General features: G+C 43.3%; 1 protein-coding gene across 2 annotated transcripts; it reads right to left on the bottom strand.

The window, feature by feature from the left end:
* Nucleotides 1–8,157: 8,157 nt before the first annotated feature.
* ITLN1 (intelectin 1 (galactofuranose binding)) lies at nucleotides 8,158–17,465 on the bottom strand. Of its 2 annotated transcripts, none has more exons than XM_011957604.1 (8): nucleotides 17,266–17,465; nucleotides 17,025–17,088; nucleotides 15,508–15,606; nucleotides 14,101–14,348; nucleotides 13,305–13,463; nucleotides 12,551–12,671; nucleotides 11,268–11,371; nucleotides 8,158–8,435 (listed from the first exon to the last, which is right to left on the bottom strand). In XM_011957604.1, the coding sequence occupies exons 2-8, from the start codon at nucleotides 17,080–17,082 to the stop codon at nucleotides 8,283–8,285; spliced, it is 942 nt and encodes a 313-aa protein (XP_011812994.1). In that variant the 5' UTR covers nucleotides 17,083–17,088; nucleotides 17,266–17,465; the 3' UTR covers nucleotides 8,158–8,282. The 2 variants fall into 2 exon arrangements, with proteins under 2 accessions (XP_011812994.1, XP_011812995.1); XM_011957605.1 differs by having other exon boundaries at nucleotides 17,262–17,304.
* Nucleotides 17,466–18,441: the final 976 nt, after the last annotated feature.

The raw sequence follows: 18,441 nt of genomic DNA, 5'->3' as shown, positions 1-18,441 counted from the left end.
AGCACACCAACATGGCACAAGTATACATATGTAACAAACCTGCACATTATGCACATGTACCCTAGAACTTAAAGTATAATAAAAAAAAAAATTATATACAGCTGATGGGAGTGTAAATTGGTAAAATTTTGTAGAAATAAATTGGGTTATCTTATAAAGTAAAATATTTATAAACTCTAATGATCCAGCAATATGACATCTAGTTATACACCTACATATAAGAGAAAATTTAGCACATACATGCCTGGAGACACATATGATAATGTGCATAGCAGCACTGTTTTTTATTGGAAAAAAAACTGGAAGCAAAACAAATGACAATGGGAGAGTGGAAAAACAAGATGTGATCCATTCATACAATGTGAACTCAATAGCACTGAAAATGAATGTGGGACAGCATAGGAGAATAGTAGTTACATAAAGTCATAGGAAAAAAATAAGCACCAGAAAACAATATACAGTATAATACTATTTTTATGTAGTTTAAAAACAAAAATTAAACAACATATTATTTAGGCATGTGCATGATTGTTAAAAAGTAGTTTAAGCAATAGGACCTTAACCACAAATTGAGATAATGGCAACAACTAAGGAAGAAGGGAGGGATGGAGTGACGTAGAGGAACACAGAGCTAGGTGTAGATTATTAATAACATTCTAGTTGTTGGGTTGTGTCCTGATAAGTGTCCACTGCATTGTGAAAGAAAGGAAGGTGGGAGAGAAGTGGACAGGGGGTAGAAGGAGAGAGAGAGAGAGGGAGCTGACCTAGCTGCCATGCATCTCTGCTGCCTATTATAACCACAAAGAAAGACCACTAATGCCACCTCATCATGAAACCTTTCAGGTAATCATTAGTGTTGTTCGCTCTGATACAATTCTCCTCTTTTGGGGCAGGGTGGGGACATGGAAGGCTGCACTTCTCTTTGAAGTTAAACAGGACCATGTGACTTGCTCTGGCCAAGAAGTGTAAGCAGAAAGTATCACTTTCAGGCTGAAGCCTTTAGGAGAAGCAAGGCACCAGTCAACATACTCCTTTCTCCAGCTTCAGTAAATACCTAAAACATGCAGCATTGACTTGGTAATGGGCTTACTGATGATGAAGAAATTAATATTGAAGGTTGGAAAGATGGCACTCCATGTTATGTAAGAAGTGAAAATGTTAAGAGCATTGCCTGTGGTCACTCAAGAAGTGTGTTATATACATAGTGCCCTTGAGCTCTAAGGGAAGACATCAGGGAAACAGAATGTAACACTGTGTGTCAGCTGCCTTTGGTAATATATTATAAAAGAGAGGCCCAAAGGAAAATCAGATGGTCTGTTTTGCAAGTAGGAATGAAAGAACTAACTGATTCAGTGTCTTCAACAGGTAAATGGTAAAGAAAGCTTTCATTGATAAATGATCTTCAATAAAGACACACACAAATACATACACGTGGCTGCATGTGGAGGCTCACCCATGTAATCCCAGCACTTTGGGAGGCTGAATCAGGCAGATTGCTTGAGTCTAGGAGCTCGAGACAAGCCTAGGCAATGTAGTGAGACCACAACTCTACAAAAAAAAAAAAATTAATTAGCCAGGTATGGTGGCATGCCTGTGGTCTCAGCTATTTGGGAGGCTGAGGTAGGAGGATCTCTTGAGTCAGGGAGATCAATGCTTCAGTGAGCTGTGATCATGCCACTGCACTCCAGCCTGGGCAACAGAGTGATATTAAGTGCATTCATACTCTTGTACAACCATCACCATCATCCACCTGCAGAACTCTTCCTCTTGTAAAACTGAAACTCTGTATCTATTAAACAATCATGACCTGTACCCCTTTCTCCACAGCCCCAGGAAACAATCATTCCATTTTTCTCTATATATAAATTTGACTATAGGTACTCATAAAGTGAAATCATACAATATTTGTCTTTTTCTGACTGGCCTATTTCACTTAGCATAATGCTCTCAAGATTCATCCATGTTATAGCTTCAGTCAGAATTTTATTCCTTTTTAAGGTTGAATAATATCCCTGTCTATGTATATATATGTGTGTGTGTGTGTATATGTGTGTGTGTATATATATTTGTATATATATGTGTATATATGTACATATGTACCACTTTTTGCTTCATCTGTCAGTGGGCACTTAGGTTGCTTCCACATTTTAGTTATTGTGAATAATGCTGCTATGAACAAACATCTCTTTAAGACCCTGCTTTCAATTCTTTTGGGTATACACCCAGAAGTGGACTTGCTAAATCATATGGTAATTCTATGTTTAATCTTTTTTTTTTTTTTTTTGAGACAGTCTCGCTCTGTCCCCCAAGCTGGAGTGCAATGGCATGATCTCAGCTCACTGCAACCTCCACCTCTTGGATTCAAGTGATTCTCCTGCCTCAGCCTCCCAAGTAGCTGGGATTACAGGTATACGCCACCACACCCAGCTAATTTTTGTATTTTTAGCAGATACAAGGTTTCACTATGTTGGTCAGGCTGGTCTCAAACTCCCAACCTCAGGTGATCCTCCCGCTTCAGCCTCCCAAAGTGCTGGGATCATAGACATGAAGCACTGTGCCCGGCCTATGTTTAATCTTTTGAGGAACCTAATACTGTTTTTCCACAGATGCTATAGCATTTTACATTCTGATATGGTTTGGATCTGTGTCCCTGCCCAAATCTCATGTCCATTTGTAATCCCCAATGTTGGATGTGGGGTCTGGTGGGAGGTGGTTGGATCATGGGGATGAATTTCTCCCTTTGGTGTTGCTCTCATGATAGAGTTCTTACAAGATCTGATTGTTTAAAAGTGTGTGGTGCCTCCCCCTCTCTTTCACTTCCTCCTGCACCCACTATGTAAGATGTGCCTGCTGCTCCTTCGCCTTCCCCCATGATTGTAAGTTTTTTGAGGCCTCTCAGAAGCCACTATGCTTCCTGTAAAGCCTGTGGAACGTTGAGCCAATTAAACCTCTTTTCCTTATAAATTACTGGTTTTAGATATTTCTTTATAGCAATGTGAGAACAGACTAAAACACATTCCCACTGTCAGTGCGTAAGAGTTTCCATTTCTCCACATCCTCACTAGCACTTATTATTTTCTGTTTTGTTTTGTTTATAGTAGCCATCCTAATGGGTGTAAGGTGATATCTCATTGGGATTTTGGTTTGCATTTCTCTAATGATTAGTGATGCTGAGCATTTTTTCATATGCATATTAGGCATTTGTATATCTTGTTTTGAGAAAGGTCTATTTAAGTCCTTTGACCATTTTTGAATTGGGTTGTTTGGTATTTTGTTGTTGAATTTTGGGAGTTCTCTGCATAGTCTGGATAAGATACATGTATCTTTATAAGATACATGATTTGAAAGTATTTTCTCCCATTCTGTGGGTTTTTGCTTTGTTGATAGTGTCTTTAGGTGCATAACATTTTTAAATTTGCATAAAGCACAATTTGTTCATTTTTTTCTTTTGCTGCCTATGCTTTACTGTCATAGTCGAGAAATTATTGCCAAATCCAATGCTGTGATGCTTCTGCCCTATTTTTATCTAAGAGTTTCATAGTTTAGGTCTTACATTTAAATCATGGGTCTGTTTGGAGTTAATGTTTTGTTTTGTTTTGTTTTGATACAGAGTCTTGCTCTGTCGCCCAGTCTAGAGTACAGTGGCACAATCTCAGGTCACTGCAAGCTCTGCCTCCCGGGTTCAAGTGATTCTCCTGCCTCAGCCTCCCGAATAGCTGGGATTACAGGCATGCACCACCACTCCCGGCTAATTTTTGCATTTTTAGCAGAGACAGGGTTTCACCATGTTGGTCAGACTGGTCTCAAACTCCTGATCTCATAATCTACCTGCCTCAGCCTCCCAAACTGCTGGGATTACAGGCATGAGCCACCACAGTCAGCCCAAATTTTATTCTTTTTACATGTGGATATTCAGCCTTCTGAGTATCATTTCTTGAAAACACTGCCCTTTCCCCATTGAATGGTCTTGGCAACCTTGTCAAAAATCATTTGGACATATATGCTAGGGTTTCTTTCTGGGCTCTCTATTCTATTGTATTAGTTTGTATGTCTGATATTACGCCAGTAGCACACTGCTTTGAATACTGTAACTTTGTAGCAAGTCTTGAAATCCGGATATGTGAGTCTTCAAGCTTAGTTATTTTTCATGGTGGTTTTGGCTATTTGGAGTCTCTTGAGATTCCATATGAATTTTAAGATGGGTTTTTCTATTTCTGCAAATAAATATCATTGGGATTTTCATAGATATTGCTTTGAATCTATAAATCACTTTGGGTAGTATTGACATCTTAATAACATTAAGTCTTTCAATCCATAAACATGAGATGTCTTTCCATTTATTTAAGTCTCGTTTAATGTCTTTCGGAAATGTTTTGCAAGGAGTCTTTCACCTCCTTGACGAAGTTAATTCCCTAGTGTGTTATTCTTTTTGGTGCTATTGTAACTGGAATTATTAATTTTACTTTTCATATTGTTCATTGTTGCTGTATAGAAATGCAAATGATTTTGTTTGTTGACTCTGTATATTGCTACATTGGTGAATTTATTTATTAGTTCTAACAATATTTTGTGGCATCTTTAGGGGTTTTTTACATATAAAATCATGTCATCCATTAACAGAGATAATTTTACTTATTCTTTTCAATTCAGATGCCTTTTATTTGTTTTTCTTGACTTATTCCTCTGGCTAGAACTTCCAGTACTATGCTGAATAGAAGTAGCCAAAGAGGGTATTCTTGCCTTGTTCCTGACATAAAAGAAAAGCTTTCACCATTAAGTATGATGTTTGCTGTGGGTTTTTTGTATATGTCTTTTATTTCATTGCATTGTGGTAATTTTCTTCTCTTCCTAGTTTGTTGAGTGTTTTATCATGAAAGAGTGCTGAGTTTTGTCAAATACTTTTTCTGCATCCATTGAGAAGATCGTACAGCTATTTTCCTTTATTCTGTTAACGTGATGTGTTACGTTGATCAAGTCTCATTTATTGAAACATCCTTACTTTTCAGAAATAAATCCCACTTGGTCATGGTGCAAAATCATTTTAATATGTGACAGGGTGCAGAGCGTGATGGCTCATGCCTTTAATTCCACCACTTTGGGAGGCCAAAATAGGCAGATTGCTTGAGGTCAGGAATTCAAGACCAGCCTGGCCAACATGGTGAAACCCTGTCTCTATTAAAAAATTTTTTTAAAAAGTGATATGTGTGTATATACCCATATATATGTATGTATATGTGGATATATACATATCACTATTTATATGTGTATATGTATATTTATATATACATATGTATATACACACATATATATGTATGTACATATACGTATATATGTACACACACACACACATATATATATGCTGCTGAATTTGGTTTGCTAGTATTTTGTCAAAGGTTTTTGCATCAGTGTTCACAACGGATACTGATCTGTATTTTTCTTTTCTTGTAGTGCCTTTACCTGGCTGTTATCAGGGTAAAGCTGGACTCACAGAATTGGGGAGTTTAGCCTTCTCCTCAGTTTTTTGGAAACATTTGAGAAGAATTGATGTTAGTTCTTCTTTAAATGTTTCTTCACTGATAGAATTCACCAGTGAACCATCAGGTCCAGAGCTTTCTTTATCAAGAGATTTTTGATTACTGATTCAATCACCTTACTAGGTATATGTTTATTCAGATTTTCTATTTCTTCATGATTTAGTCTTGATAGGTTTTATGTTCCTAGGAATTTGCCCATTTCATCCAGGTTATATAATTTCTTGGTGTAAAATTGTTCATAGGCTGGGCATGTTAGTTCACGCCTGTAATCCCACCGCTTTGGGAGGCTGATGTGGGTGGATCACCTGAGGCCAGGAGTTCAAGAACAGCCTGGCCAACATGGCAAAACCCAGTCTCTACTAAAAATATGAAAACGAGCCAGATATGGTGGCATATGCCTGTAATCCCAGCTATTCATAAGGCTGAGGCACAAGAATCACGTGAACCTGGGAGGCAGAGGTTGCAGTGAGCTGAGATCGCACTACTGCACTCCAGCCTAGGTAAAAGAACAAGACCCTGACTCAAAAAATAATAACAATAACTAATATATATCAAGCAATTACTATAGGCCAGGCACTCCTTTAAAGGCTGTACATAATTATTTCATCTAATTTTTATGAAAACCACATGTGAGGACTTTACTACTCTTATCTGTAGTTTACAGATAAGGAAACTGAAACTCTGCTAAATGAAAATTTTTTCAAGGGTCAGATTCATTTAGAAAGCTAGGATTTGGACTAATTCCATCTATTTCCAGAGCATAGACCTTTAACAACTTCACTCTCTGGATGTGGGACACAGTGAAAACAATGACAAGTGAAAACTTTCCCAGCTCAGAGATCTCTGTGGTCACGCCAAGGTGGCAGGGAGAATTAAGGTAAAGCCACCTTCTCTGAGAGGTCCTCCCTAACATTCCTTTCTGGATTGGGGATCGCTCTCCTGTGTTTCCACAGTTCCCCGGGAAGCTCTCATGGGAGACTTTATCACCTTGCACCTAAAGAGCCCCTGGGCTCCACCACCTGCAGCTTTAGAATTGGATTCATCAGTCTTCTCTATCACTTCTCTATCACTGTATCCCCAGCACTTAGCCCAGGAACTAGTACACACTCAATGAATATTGTTGGAATTAATTCATAAAGGAATATATCAAAGAGAAAAAAATGTTCACCTCTCTCTCCCACCACTGGTCTGTGCACTCCCAGCCAACAGTGTCTGGCACACAAAAGGTGAGTCACATACAGGGGAACTCCAACCAGAGGTAAAAACATACTCTGGTTTGTCTCCTCTAGTTGGACGAAGGGCATCTGAGAGTGAAGAGGGACGGAGATATCTGTGTTTCAGGATAGAGAATGGGGAAACGAGGTAAGAGAGAAGGCAGGAAGAACAGATGACAGAAAATGAGTTATTAAAAAGGTAGAAAGAACTAAAGAAAAAAAAGGCTCTAGAGAGAATACTAACAATTTCTAATCCAGGTCTAAATAGACCTAGTTTAAACAACAAAGAAAATCCTCCCAGACATTTTTTTTTTTTTGAGATGGAGTCTCACTGTCACCCAGGCAGGAGTGCAGTGGTACGATCTCTGCTCACTGCAACCTTCACCTCCTGGGTTCAAGCAATTCTCCTGCCTCAGTCTCCTGAGTGGCTGGGATTACAGGCACATGCCCCCATGCCCAGCTAATTTTTGTATTTTTAGTAGAGACGGGGGTTTCACTATGTTGGCCATGATGGTCTTGATCTCCTGACCTAGTGATCCACCTGCCTTGGCCTCCTAAAGTGCTGGGATTTTAGGCGTGAGTCACTGCACCCCAACCCTCCCAAACCTTTTCTAAGCAAAATTCTTCCCCTTCCTCTTTCCCTTCTTCTTCCCCTTCCTCTTTCCCTTCTTCCCCTTCCTCTTTCCCTTCTTCCCCTTCCTCTTCTAATTCCTCTAAGGCCTAAGAACTTTAAACTTCGTTTTCTAGCCAGTGAGAAGTAATTGACACTTAGAGTGGGGAAGAATTGGAAGGGCTTGTCATAATCCAATTTGTATTGTGGAGGAAACACAATATTATGCCTAATATTTAGTCATGGATAAGAACTGATGCCATCCCCATCCTATCTGTACCAATAACCCATTGGGAATTATTTGGCCACATGGCTCCTTCTGAATGAGCACCTGCAGATGGGAGCCCAGGAATGGTTTAGCCACTGCCCAAGGAGAGTCATTATCATCATATCATGCCAGCCCATTCTTCCCTAAGGAGAACGCCCAGTCACTAAGGTCAGAACATACTAGATATCGATATTGGGTATATCTCCTTCTTCTTTGGTGCACCCCCCAAAATGGACTCTTTTCTCCTTTTGGGTCTGCAGGTTGAGGATACAAATTGATCAGTCCATGTGGATGAGTTAGGAAGGGTTAGAATAAATGCTTCCTTTCCCCTTGCCCTGTATTCCTCTGGCTATTTTAAGGGCTATCTGAAAGGGAAGTAGAGATGCCATGTTTCTCTGTCAGGATGCCTGAGTCCTAAGAGTCCAAACACACAAGCAGTTGAAATTCAATCAGCCACAGCAATACACATGCTTTTGAAATTTCCTACAGTGCTTCACCCCTACAGGAAAGGAATTCACAGAAACACCACGCTTTGAGTCAGTATGATTTATTAGTTTCTCTTCTGCCATTAACATTGCAGCTACTGGGTAAGTTGTTCTCCATCCTTGGGATCTCATGGTTGGGAGGAGAGGTCTGGGTTCCCTCCCACAAAGCTCTCAATGATAGAATAGAAGCACAGCTGCCTCAGTTATCTCCCGGCTGCTGCTGTAACCAACATGAGTTCCATATCCACTCCAATCAAAACCAGAAAAATCTCCACACTGCCGGGGACTAGCCTCTGGAAAGTATCCTCCTCCACCAATGCAGTGCTGGGAAACAAAGAGAGGAAGAGGCAGTAATAAGAGATCTGCCAGTGAGGCCAATGCCATCTTAACAGCTGAATCCAGTCATTTCTGTGGTCCTCATCAGACTCTCCACTGACAGTGTTGATCTATCCTCCTGTAAAAATCTCTCTCTCTTCCTTGGCTCACACCTATAAACCCAGCAGTTTGGGAGGCCGAAGAAGGTGAATCACTTGAGGCCAGGAGTTCGAGACCAGCCTAGCCAACATGATGAAACCCTGTCTCCACAAAAAATACAAAACTTAGCCTAGTGCAGGCCAGGTGTGGTGGCTCACACCTGTAATCCCAGCATTTTGGGAGGCCGAGGTGGGTGGATCAGGAGATCGAGACCATCCTGGCTAACACAGTGAAGCCCCATCTCTACTAAAAATACAAAAAAAAAAAAAAAGATTAGCTGGGTGTGCTGGCAGATGCCTGTAGTTCCAGCTACTTGGGAGGCTGAGGCAGGAGAATGGCATCAACCCGGGAGGCAGAGCTTGCTGTGAGGCGAGATTATGCCACTGCACTCCAGCCTGGGTGACAGAACGAGACTCCTCTCAAAAAAAAAATTAGCCGGGTGCAGTGACAGGCACCTGTAGTCCCACTACTCAGGAGGCTGAGGCAGGAGAATTGCTGGAACTTGGGAGGTGGAGGTTGCAGTGAGCCTAGATAGCACCATTGCACTGCAGCCTGGACGACAGAGTAAGATCCTGTCTCAAAAGAAAAAAAAAAAGACGAAACTCTCTTCCTTTAGCTTTAGTGACATTATTGTCTTGATTTTCTTTCAACTTTTCTAAACACTCATGCTCAGAGCCCCTGTCTGTACTCTTCTTTCATAAATCCTCTAAGCACTGCTCCCTAGTGGAGGACCCATCTCCCTCTCCCTTATAAATTGCATGACCACCGTGGCCTCAATTACTAAAAATTCACTGATGGCCCCAAAATCTCCATCTGCTGTCGAGATGCTTCTTGTGCTGAAGACTTCAAAATCCAGCTTAGATATCTACACAAGCATCTCAAGCCCCAAATTACCAAAACAAAGTTAATTATATCCCTCATTGACCCAGAACCTATTCATCATCCAGACACTCTGACTTCATAAACGACACTCACCCAAATGAGAACCATGTTATTCTAGACTTCCCTGCTCATCCTCTGTATTCAACTGGTGATATGGTTTGGACTTGGGTCCCCACAAAATCTCATGTCGAATTGTAATCCCCAGTGTTGGGGGTGGGGCCTTGTGGGAGGTGATTGGATCATTGCGGTGATTTCACATGAATGATTTTAGCACCAGCCCCTTGATGCTGTCCTCACGATAGTGAGTGACTTCTCACGAGATCTGGACATTTAAAAGCGTGTAGCACCAGCTGGGTGTGGAGGTTCATGCCTGTAATCCTAGCACTATGGGATCCTGAGGAAGGCAGATCACTTGAGGTCAGGAGTTCGAGACCAGCCTGACCAACATGGGGAAACCCCATCTCTACTAAAAATACAAAATTAGCCCAACATGGAGAAACCCCATCTGTACTAAAACTACAAAATTAGCCCAGTGTGGTGGCTCATGCCTGTAAACCCAGCTACCTGGGAGACTGAGGCAAGAGAATCGCTTGAGCCCGGGAGGTAGAGGTTGTGGCGAGCCTAGATCGTGCCATTGCACTTCAGCCTGGGCAACAAGAGCAAAACTCTGTCTTAAAAAAAAAAAAAAAAGTGTGTAGTACATCCCCTGCCCTCACTCCTGCTCCTGCCACGGGAGACATCTCAGTCCATCTTTGCCTTCTGCCATGTTTGGAAGCCTCCTGAGACTTCCCTAGAAGCAGAAGCCACTATATTTACAGTACAGCCTGCAGAACCATGAGCCAATTGAACCTCGTTTCTTTATAAATTATCCTGTGTCAGATATTTCTTTTCCTTTTCTTTTCTCTCTCTCTCTCTTTTTTTTTTTTTTTTGAGACAGGGTCTTGCTCTGTCACCCAGGCTGGAGTACAGTGGTGTGATCTTGGTTCACTGCAACCTACACCTCCCAGGCTTAAGCGGATCCTCCCACCTCAGCCTCCCAAGTAGCTGAGACCACAGGCATGCATGACCACACTCGACTAATTTTTGTATTTTTTGTAGAGACAAGGCTTCGCCATGTTTCCCAGGCTGGTCTCAAACTCCTGAACTCAAGAGATCCACCTGCCTTGCCTCCCAAAGTACCGGGATTACAGGCGTGAGCCACCATGCCTGGCCAGTATTTCTTTATAGCAGTGAGAAAATGGACTAATACAACTGGTATTCCATTTAAAATCACTGGAATTTATCAATCCACCATTCGGGATTCCTGAGCCTTAACATTTCAACCACACAAGGGATGGCCTGAGTGAGGTTTCTAGAAGGTGATGTCCAGGACTGTCCCAGCAACTCCCCAGTGCAGTGTGTAGGTTTTCTCTGAAATATAAATCTCAGATGAAGAAAAATAACACCTGTGTTTCGCAAGGAATCTCAGCTCTAAAGACTACTACAGAATGTTTCCGCACACAAACCTCACCCCACCTCCAGGCGATTAAGTGTTTTCTCACAAAGCCTGAGCACCCAGCAATGGTTCTTTGAAGCCTCACTCCTTGATTTTGGTCCTCAGAGGGACAGGATGTGTACACCTGGACAAAGGGTCCCACAGCCCTGGCCCCTGAAGCCTAGCAATGAGCAAGAGAATGTCACATAACCATACACATACACACATACACCAGTCATACCACACTCAACACACACACACATACCAACACACACTGACAAACGCGACCTTACTCACAGGTCCTTGTGGTCCCCACAGAGACTCACGTGTTCAGTGTTACATCCAGTGACCTTCATTCCAGCACACAAGGCGTTGGCTGCTCTCTCATTATTAAATACCCTGAACTGAACAAATCCCGCAGTGAACTCCTCTGAAAACAAGAGGCACAAAACAGCATTCAAGGAAGATGCTAGAAATCACTTTCGTTAGGCCAGCCCTGAGAGTCTCGATGCCAAAGCTCAGGCTACAGCCCAACACTCCAGCTGTACTGGTGGAGCCCAGCACCTCTGTGGCCAATGGCTGGTGCATCCTGGCCTCAAACTTAGCTAAGAGGGAATTTTTCCCAACCCCAGAGAGCAAGAGCTGGTCCTCAGAGAGGGTTCCTCATCTGCCAGAGGCTTGTGAAGAGAAATTCAACTCTGCAGGAAGATCACCACTGAACATCTACAAGGACTGAGTTTCAGCAGTTAACAGATGTATTCACTCTGTTCCTATTTACATTTTTCTTTTCTCCTTTGTTTTAAACTCTCACCTCCCAAATGTAAACAATAACAGCTTTGAGTTCTATAATATATGCTCAGGCTCTGTGAAGCAAACTATACTACCAACTTTGGCTTCACACAAAATAAACTTACAATAAGAAAAAAAAAAATCCTGCCATTTTTTTGGTTGTTCTATACACATGGCCTGGCCTGGTCCTAACAAGCTCCTGCAGGGCTGAGAGTGGGTTGTTAGGAGTGAAGATCTGGAGTCTGCAGCCTGGCCAGGCATGGTGGCTCATTACACCTGTAATTCCAACACTTTGGGAGGCCAAAGGGGGTGGATCGCCTAAGGTCGGGAGTTGGAGACCAGCCTGGTCAACATGGTGAAACCCCATCTCTACTAAAAATACAAAAATTAGCCAGGATGGTGGCGGGCATCTGTAATCCTAGCTACTTGGGAGGTTGAGACAGGAAAATCATTTGAACCTGGGAGGCACCGGTTGTGGTGAGCCAAAACTGCACAATTGCACTCCAGCCTGGGCAACAAGAGTGAAACTCCATCTCAAGAGAAAAAAAAAAGTCTGGAGCCAAATTTCTCACCCCAGTTGATAACTCTTCCACATATGCCTTGTGATCTTGGCAAGATTCTAAACCTCTCAGTGCTTCAGTTTCCTAAAATGACATTAATAACAGCTCAGATCTCAAAGGCAGCCATGCAAAACAAGTGAGGCAATACAGGGAACATTACAGAAGAGAACCAGGCTTCAGTCGGATGCACAACTGTTACCTGGCACAGTTGAATGTATTCCCTTTCCTACTAAGAGTTCAGAGGATCATTAAAGACTCACTCTGGCCATAGGGTGAATAATAAGATGCTGTTTTCTGGGCATCACCAAAATCATAGACCACAGGGATCGCTGGGCCGTTGTCAGTAATACACCGTCCTACTCCATATTTCACTGGGAATTTCTACAAAGAAAGAAAAAGTCATGGAGTAAAGACAACAGATTTGCCATTACCAGCATCTCCTGGGATGCTGCCATTCATAGAGGGGAAACAATGCTTTCTCAGTAACTGAGATTACTTCAAAACCAGTCAAAATAAGAATCTTTCCCTGGCACTGCTGCCAGTTACTCAGGAGCTGTGATTCTGCGGCAGCCTAGATCTCTTCATTCTCTCTCTCCTTCTCCCCAACCCACCCACACTCTTCCTGCCCCAGCTGTCCTCTCCCATTGGTCTTTTATTATTATTATTATTATCATTATTATTATTATTATACTCTAGGTTCTAGGGTACATGTGCACAATGTGCAGGTTGGCTACATAGGTATACATGTGTCATGTTGGTTTGCTGCACCCATTAACCCGTCATTTACATTAGGTATTTCTCCTAATGCTATCCCTCCCCCAGGCCCCCACTCCTCCCATAGATCTTTTCTCTTGCCTGGCTCAGAATTCCTAAGAGAAGCAACAGAAGCCATTAGCAAATATAGGTTAGAAGAACATGGAAGACAGGCCCATTAAAAAATGATTGCTGCCTAACCTCTAACATTTGCTTTCTGAACACCCATGAAAACCAGTCCCAGCCAGCAGCCCTCTGTACCTGGTAGATGCCAAACAGATTATGTCCCAGTGTCTGGAGGAAGCCAGTGTTGGTGTGGTACCTCAGCAGGGAGCTGTTTCTCCAATGCTGCATGGGGGATTTGTTGGGCACGTGCCAGATGCCCAGGTCCTTGGCCTGGATGTCATAGTAGCCGGGGTTCTGGAAAGCAACAGACACTGAGCCTGACTGGGCCAGGAGGTCCCAGGAGGCAGAAGGTCCACACATGCAGCCACGGCTGGACTGAGAGCTCTGGACTCCAGGTGAGCAGATGGCCAGCCACACTCAGACACCCCACTCCCAGCAGATGATCCCACCACACCCAGGGCCCTAATGGCCTTGTTAGGAGGAAGTTGTGATTCTACATGTAAGTTGGCTGGGCGTGGTGGCTCATGCCTGTAATCCCAGCATTTTTGGAGACCAAGGTGGGCAGATCACTTGAGGTCAGGAATTCAAGATGAGCCCGGCCAACACGGAGAAAACTCGTCTCTACTACAAGTGCAAAACTTAGCCAAGTGTGGTAGTGAGCACTTATAATCCCAGCTACTTTTGAAGCAGAGGATCACTTGAACCCAGGAGGCAGTGGTTGCTATGAGCCAAGATCACACCATTACACTCCAACCTGGGCAACAGAGTGAGACTCCGTCTCAAGAAAAGAAAAAAAAAAGGTGCAAGTATTTCTCTCTTCTTCTCCAGCCCTTCCCCACATCCCCACCTTCCAGCCCTAACCCCTGCAGGCTTGTGGCCAGCCATACTCCACTCCTCACCCTCACCCTAGTGGGTGGGAAGTGGCACCAACCTTGTAGTCATCGCTCGTGGCCGCCTCTGCAGACCCAAAGGTGTTGTAGTTGGCCCAGTTGCCGTCGCCCTCTGGGTAGTCTGCTTTGCTGCCCTGCTGACTGGACCAGTGATCACCCACCGTGCACTTCCCATGCATGTCATTCTCGTGCACGCTGGCCACCAGGGTCCAGCCACCACCCCCAGAGGTCATGTCACAGAAGGTCTGGTAGATAACACCATTCTCAGTGCGGAGAAAATACAGGCCATCTGTAGAGAGAATCAGCCCAGAACCTCCCTGTCTGAGAGCTGAGGGTTCATCTCAGCCCCATGACAAGAAAGGCCCCAGGAACCAGAAACATGGCCTAAAGGCTCCTGTCCTGAGTCACATCACTCAGTTCTCCCAGGGCTACTGGAGCCTCCCTGAGTTCAGAAGATCATGTTCCTGTAACTGAGGCAGAACATAGAATTGTATAAAATCCCAGTGACATTTTTCATAAAGTTAAACATGGAATTATCATATGACCCAGAAATTCCAGTGCAGTTCTATCCCCAAAAGAATTGAAAATAGGGTCTCAAGCTGATGCTTTTGCACCAGTGTTTATCGCTGCATTAGTCACAAGAGTCAAACAGAAGAAACAATTCAAATACTCACTAACAGGTGAATGAATAAACAAAACATGGTGTGTGTGCATATATGTATCAACAATGGATAAAAGGGAATGAAATACCCATGCTACAACATGGACAAACCCTCAAAACACTGTGCTAAATGAAGTAAGTCAGACATCAAAGGACAAATACCGTATGACTCCAATTACATGAGGTAACTACACTAGGCAAATTCATACAGACAGAAAGTAGAATGCAGCTACCAGAGACTGAGGGAAGGGAGTTATTGCTTAATAACTCCATGTTATTTTTTGTTTTGTTTTGTTTTGTTGTTGTTTTTGTTTTTGAGATGGAGCCTCACTCTGTTGCCCAGGCTGGAGTGCAGTAGCACCATCTCAGCTCACTGCCACCTCTGCCTCCTGAGTTCAAGCAATCCTCCCACTTCAGCCTCCCAAGTAGCTGGAATTACAAGTGTGCACCACCACACCCACCTGCCACAGCCTCGTAAAGTGCTGGGTGAGCACTTTACAGTTGTGAGCCACCGCATCCGGCCCCTCCTAGTTATTAAGTACAGAGTTTCTGTTTGTGGTAATGAGAAAGTTCTGCATATGGATAGTAGTGATGGCTGCACAACCTTGAAGGTAATGAATGCCACTGAATTGCACACTTGTTGTTGCTTAAAATGGCAAATATTATGCAAATTGTAATATGTATACATATACTTTTCCACAATTTTTTTAACTAAAAGACAAAATGACTCCCAGAAGCCACAGTCCTGATACCCTCACTGAGCTCTGTTTGAGTGTTTATCACTCACCACATGCACTAGGGCACTTGTCTTTGATTTCCTTGCAGGTTCTGGGCAGAGATGAAGACGAAGAACAGGTCCATTCCTTGGAGTAAGTGTTAGCCTCATCTACGGAATACACAGAGTTTGACTCTCATTCCTGGTCTGACACAAAACCTAGCCTCTCCTATCAACAGTCCCACGCTCATTCCACCACTGTAGCAGAACCTCAATGCCAGGGTGGTAAGGTCTGAGACAGCCAGTGTCACATCCACTCAGCCCAGCAGCATCACATTCACTCAGCACATCAGAGTCACATCCACTCAGCCCAGCAGCGTCACATTCACTCAGCACATCAGAGTCACATCCACTCAGCCCAGCAGCGTCGCATCCACTCAGCCCATCAGCGTCACATCCACTCAGCCCATCAGCTTCACACTCACTCAGCCCGTCCGATGCGACAGCCAGCACAGGCTTAATGTGGGCCTGCCGCCACATGACCTGCCTTTGTGCTGGGTCCTGCCCTAAGCACTGAGTAATTAAAGACATTAAACTTCCCCAGCAAGAGCTTGCCTCTAGAGGGAATTGCTGACAAGTCAACAGAAAATTGGATTGACAAGAATAAATGGTAGAAGAAAGACAAACTCAAGAGAACGAAAGAAAGACTCTGAGGTAAGAATGGAGAATGGAAAGGCCAGACAGCGAGCAGGGCAGTTGCCTGGGAGAAGGAGGCAAGAGGGGTTGTCTCATGTCTTAGTCACAGAAGACCTTCAGTCCAGGTGACATCGTAGCTTCTTCTGAGAGAATAAACGTGATTTATCAGTAGGAAGAGAATCCAAGGCAGGGAAAACAGCATATCCATAGGCCTCAAGAAAAAAAATATATATATATAGCATGGCCCAGCTGTAGAACTGCAAACTGCTTAATATGGCTGAAACATGGGGTGTGAAGTAGGGAGCAGTGAGACTAATCTCTACTCCAAAAAGTCTGCAAACTATTCGAACAGTCTAGGGGAAAAGCTTTGAGGTCAGAGGTGACTGATCTCAGTTTTCTCATACCTAAAACACCGTTATCAACAGTGATTTTGCAAAGATGAAGTAAGAAGATATTTTGAAACAGCCTTTTCTTTAAAAAAAAAAAAAATTTACACAATGAGGGAAAACACAAATTTTTAAATGTCATTGTTATTCTTGTTGTAGAGAGGAAGACTGTGAAGAGAACATTCTCCAGGCACAAAGCAGACCATGTAGTTCCCATGGAAATCCCACAGCCAAGATCACAGGAGTGGGCAATGGCTGGGAGGTGGCACAGTTCTTACCACAGCCCCCTCAGGGCCACACAAAAGCACAGAGCCTGGACCCAGGACATGCCTCAAGCAACACACTCACTGCCATAGGCCGGATCCTACCAGAGACCAGAAATCGGCACTCAGTCTACATGCAAGCTGGCCTCTGTGCATCTCAAAGACATGCTCTGTGTCCTGGGAGAGACCAGGATCCCAGGAGCCACCCAGCTGAAGGAACTCTGTCCCTAGCAGGGTGACTCACCTGTAATCCACCCTCTGGTGGCCGCAACGAGGAAAAGCAGGAAGCTGAGTTGGTTCATTGTAATCTAAAGAAAGCAAGATGAAGGTCATTGTCTTGGCCATCATTTTTCTCTACATCCCTGACCCACCCCTGTCCAGTCCTATAAAGACTCCAAAAGCCCTTGCCTTTTGTTTAAACTTCACACATCTCCGAGATCAAAAGCAGACCTAAGCTGAAAACAGGGTTCCCCCAACTCACAGACCTTGTCGGAGTCTCAGCTGCACTTCCCTTGGGTACAGAGAGCTCCTTCACTCCCTCTCTACACTGCAGCCTGGAGCTTAACAGAGTGCAGCTTTCTCCAAAAACATTCCTGATGTGGGATGAGGGGCTGAAACCTTTATGGAGAAAGCCTAGCAGGGTCAAACCCAGGTTTCCAGCCTCACCCTCCCCTGGCACAATGCCCAGTGCTGGGGAGGCTTCTGGTTATCTCAGGGAGGTAGTTTACACAGTGGAATTAACAGGTTCTGAAGAAACAAACCAATCCTAAATATCGCCTACTAGCATTGTTCCCGGATCTGGGGATTTCATGAACCTGTGTCAAAGTCCATGAAAACAAAACAAGTAGACGAAGAGACTAACAAGAGTTGGCATTGATTTTGGGTTTCTGTGCCTTTCTTTTGTGCAAAATAAAAACTTTCTTTAAATTAAGCATCTGCTGGCTTGGCGCATTGGCTCAAATCCCAATACTTTGGGAGGCCAAGGCAGGAGGATCACTTTGAACTCAGGAGTTTGAGACCAGCCTGGGCAACATAGGGCAACCGCTTCTCTACTAAAAATAAAAATAAAAAACTTAGCATGGCATGGTGGCACTTGCCTGTAGTCTCAGGCGGTGCTGAGGCAAGGCGGGAGCGTTCTTGAGCCCCGGAGACAGAAAATTCAGTGAATTATGATCATGCCACTGTACTGCAGCTTAGGTAACAGAGCAAGGCCGTATCTCTAAATAAATAAATAAAATGAAATCAAACATTGGCCATAATTATCATTTCATAGAACTAGAAAAAGGAAATTTTAACAAGATGGGAAACTGATCATTTCTGAATAATGTGGTAAAAAGGAATGGAGGGGAAAGAGATACAAAACACACACAAAAAAGAATAAAAGATTTTTTTTTAAAGTGTAAATCTTTAGTTTGAATAAATTTAGCTTCACACAAAGACTCACTACTTTGTCTTTAATTTTGTCATTTTGCCACAAACTAGGGAAAATTTACTACAGACTTCATTTGAAACTGAATCAATATGAAACCTCTCTGATGCTTCGAACCTCCTATCTTATTCCTGTTTCTATATCATGAAGTTCTCAAATGCCACCCTGCAGCTATAATAGAATTGCTCAGTTCTTCCCCAGTGATATCATACACCCAATACTTAATGTCATT

This window comes from Colobus angolensis, unplaced genomic scaffold (assembly GCF_000951035.1).
Source record: "Colobus angolensis palliatus isolate OR3802 unplaced genomic scaffold, Cang.pa_1.0 Scaffold447, whole genome shotgun sequence".
Lineage (NCBI taxonomy): Eukaryota > Metazoa > Chordata > Mammalia > Primates > Cercopithecidae > Colobus > Colobus angolensis.
The sequence above is the reverse complement of the archived record's forward strand: the minus strand, read 5'-3'. Positions and strand labels throughout refer to the sequence as shown.

Excerpts from the sequence above, each read along its gene's own strand:
- ITLN1 (XM_011957604.1), bottom strand. The coding sequence starts at position 17,082 with ATGAACCAACTCAGCTTCCTGCTTTTCCTCGTTGCGGCCACCAGAGGG. Across the intron at positions 12,672-13,304 it reads ATCTGTTTGGCATCTACCAG|AAATTCCCAGTGAAATATGG; the intron begins GTACAGAGGGCT and ends CTTTCTTTGTAG. Across the intron at positions 11,372-12,550 it reads TTATTCACCCTATGGCCAGA|AGGAGTTCACTGCGGGATTT; the intron begins GTGAGTCTTTAA and ends TCTTGTTTTCAG.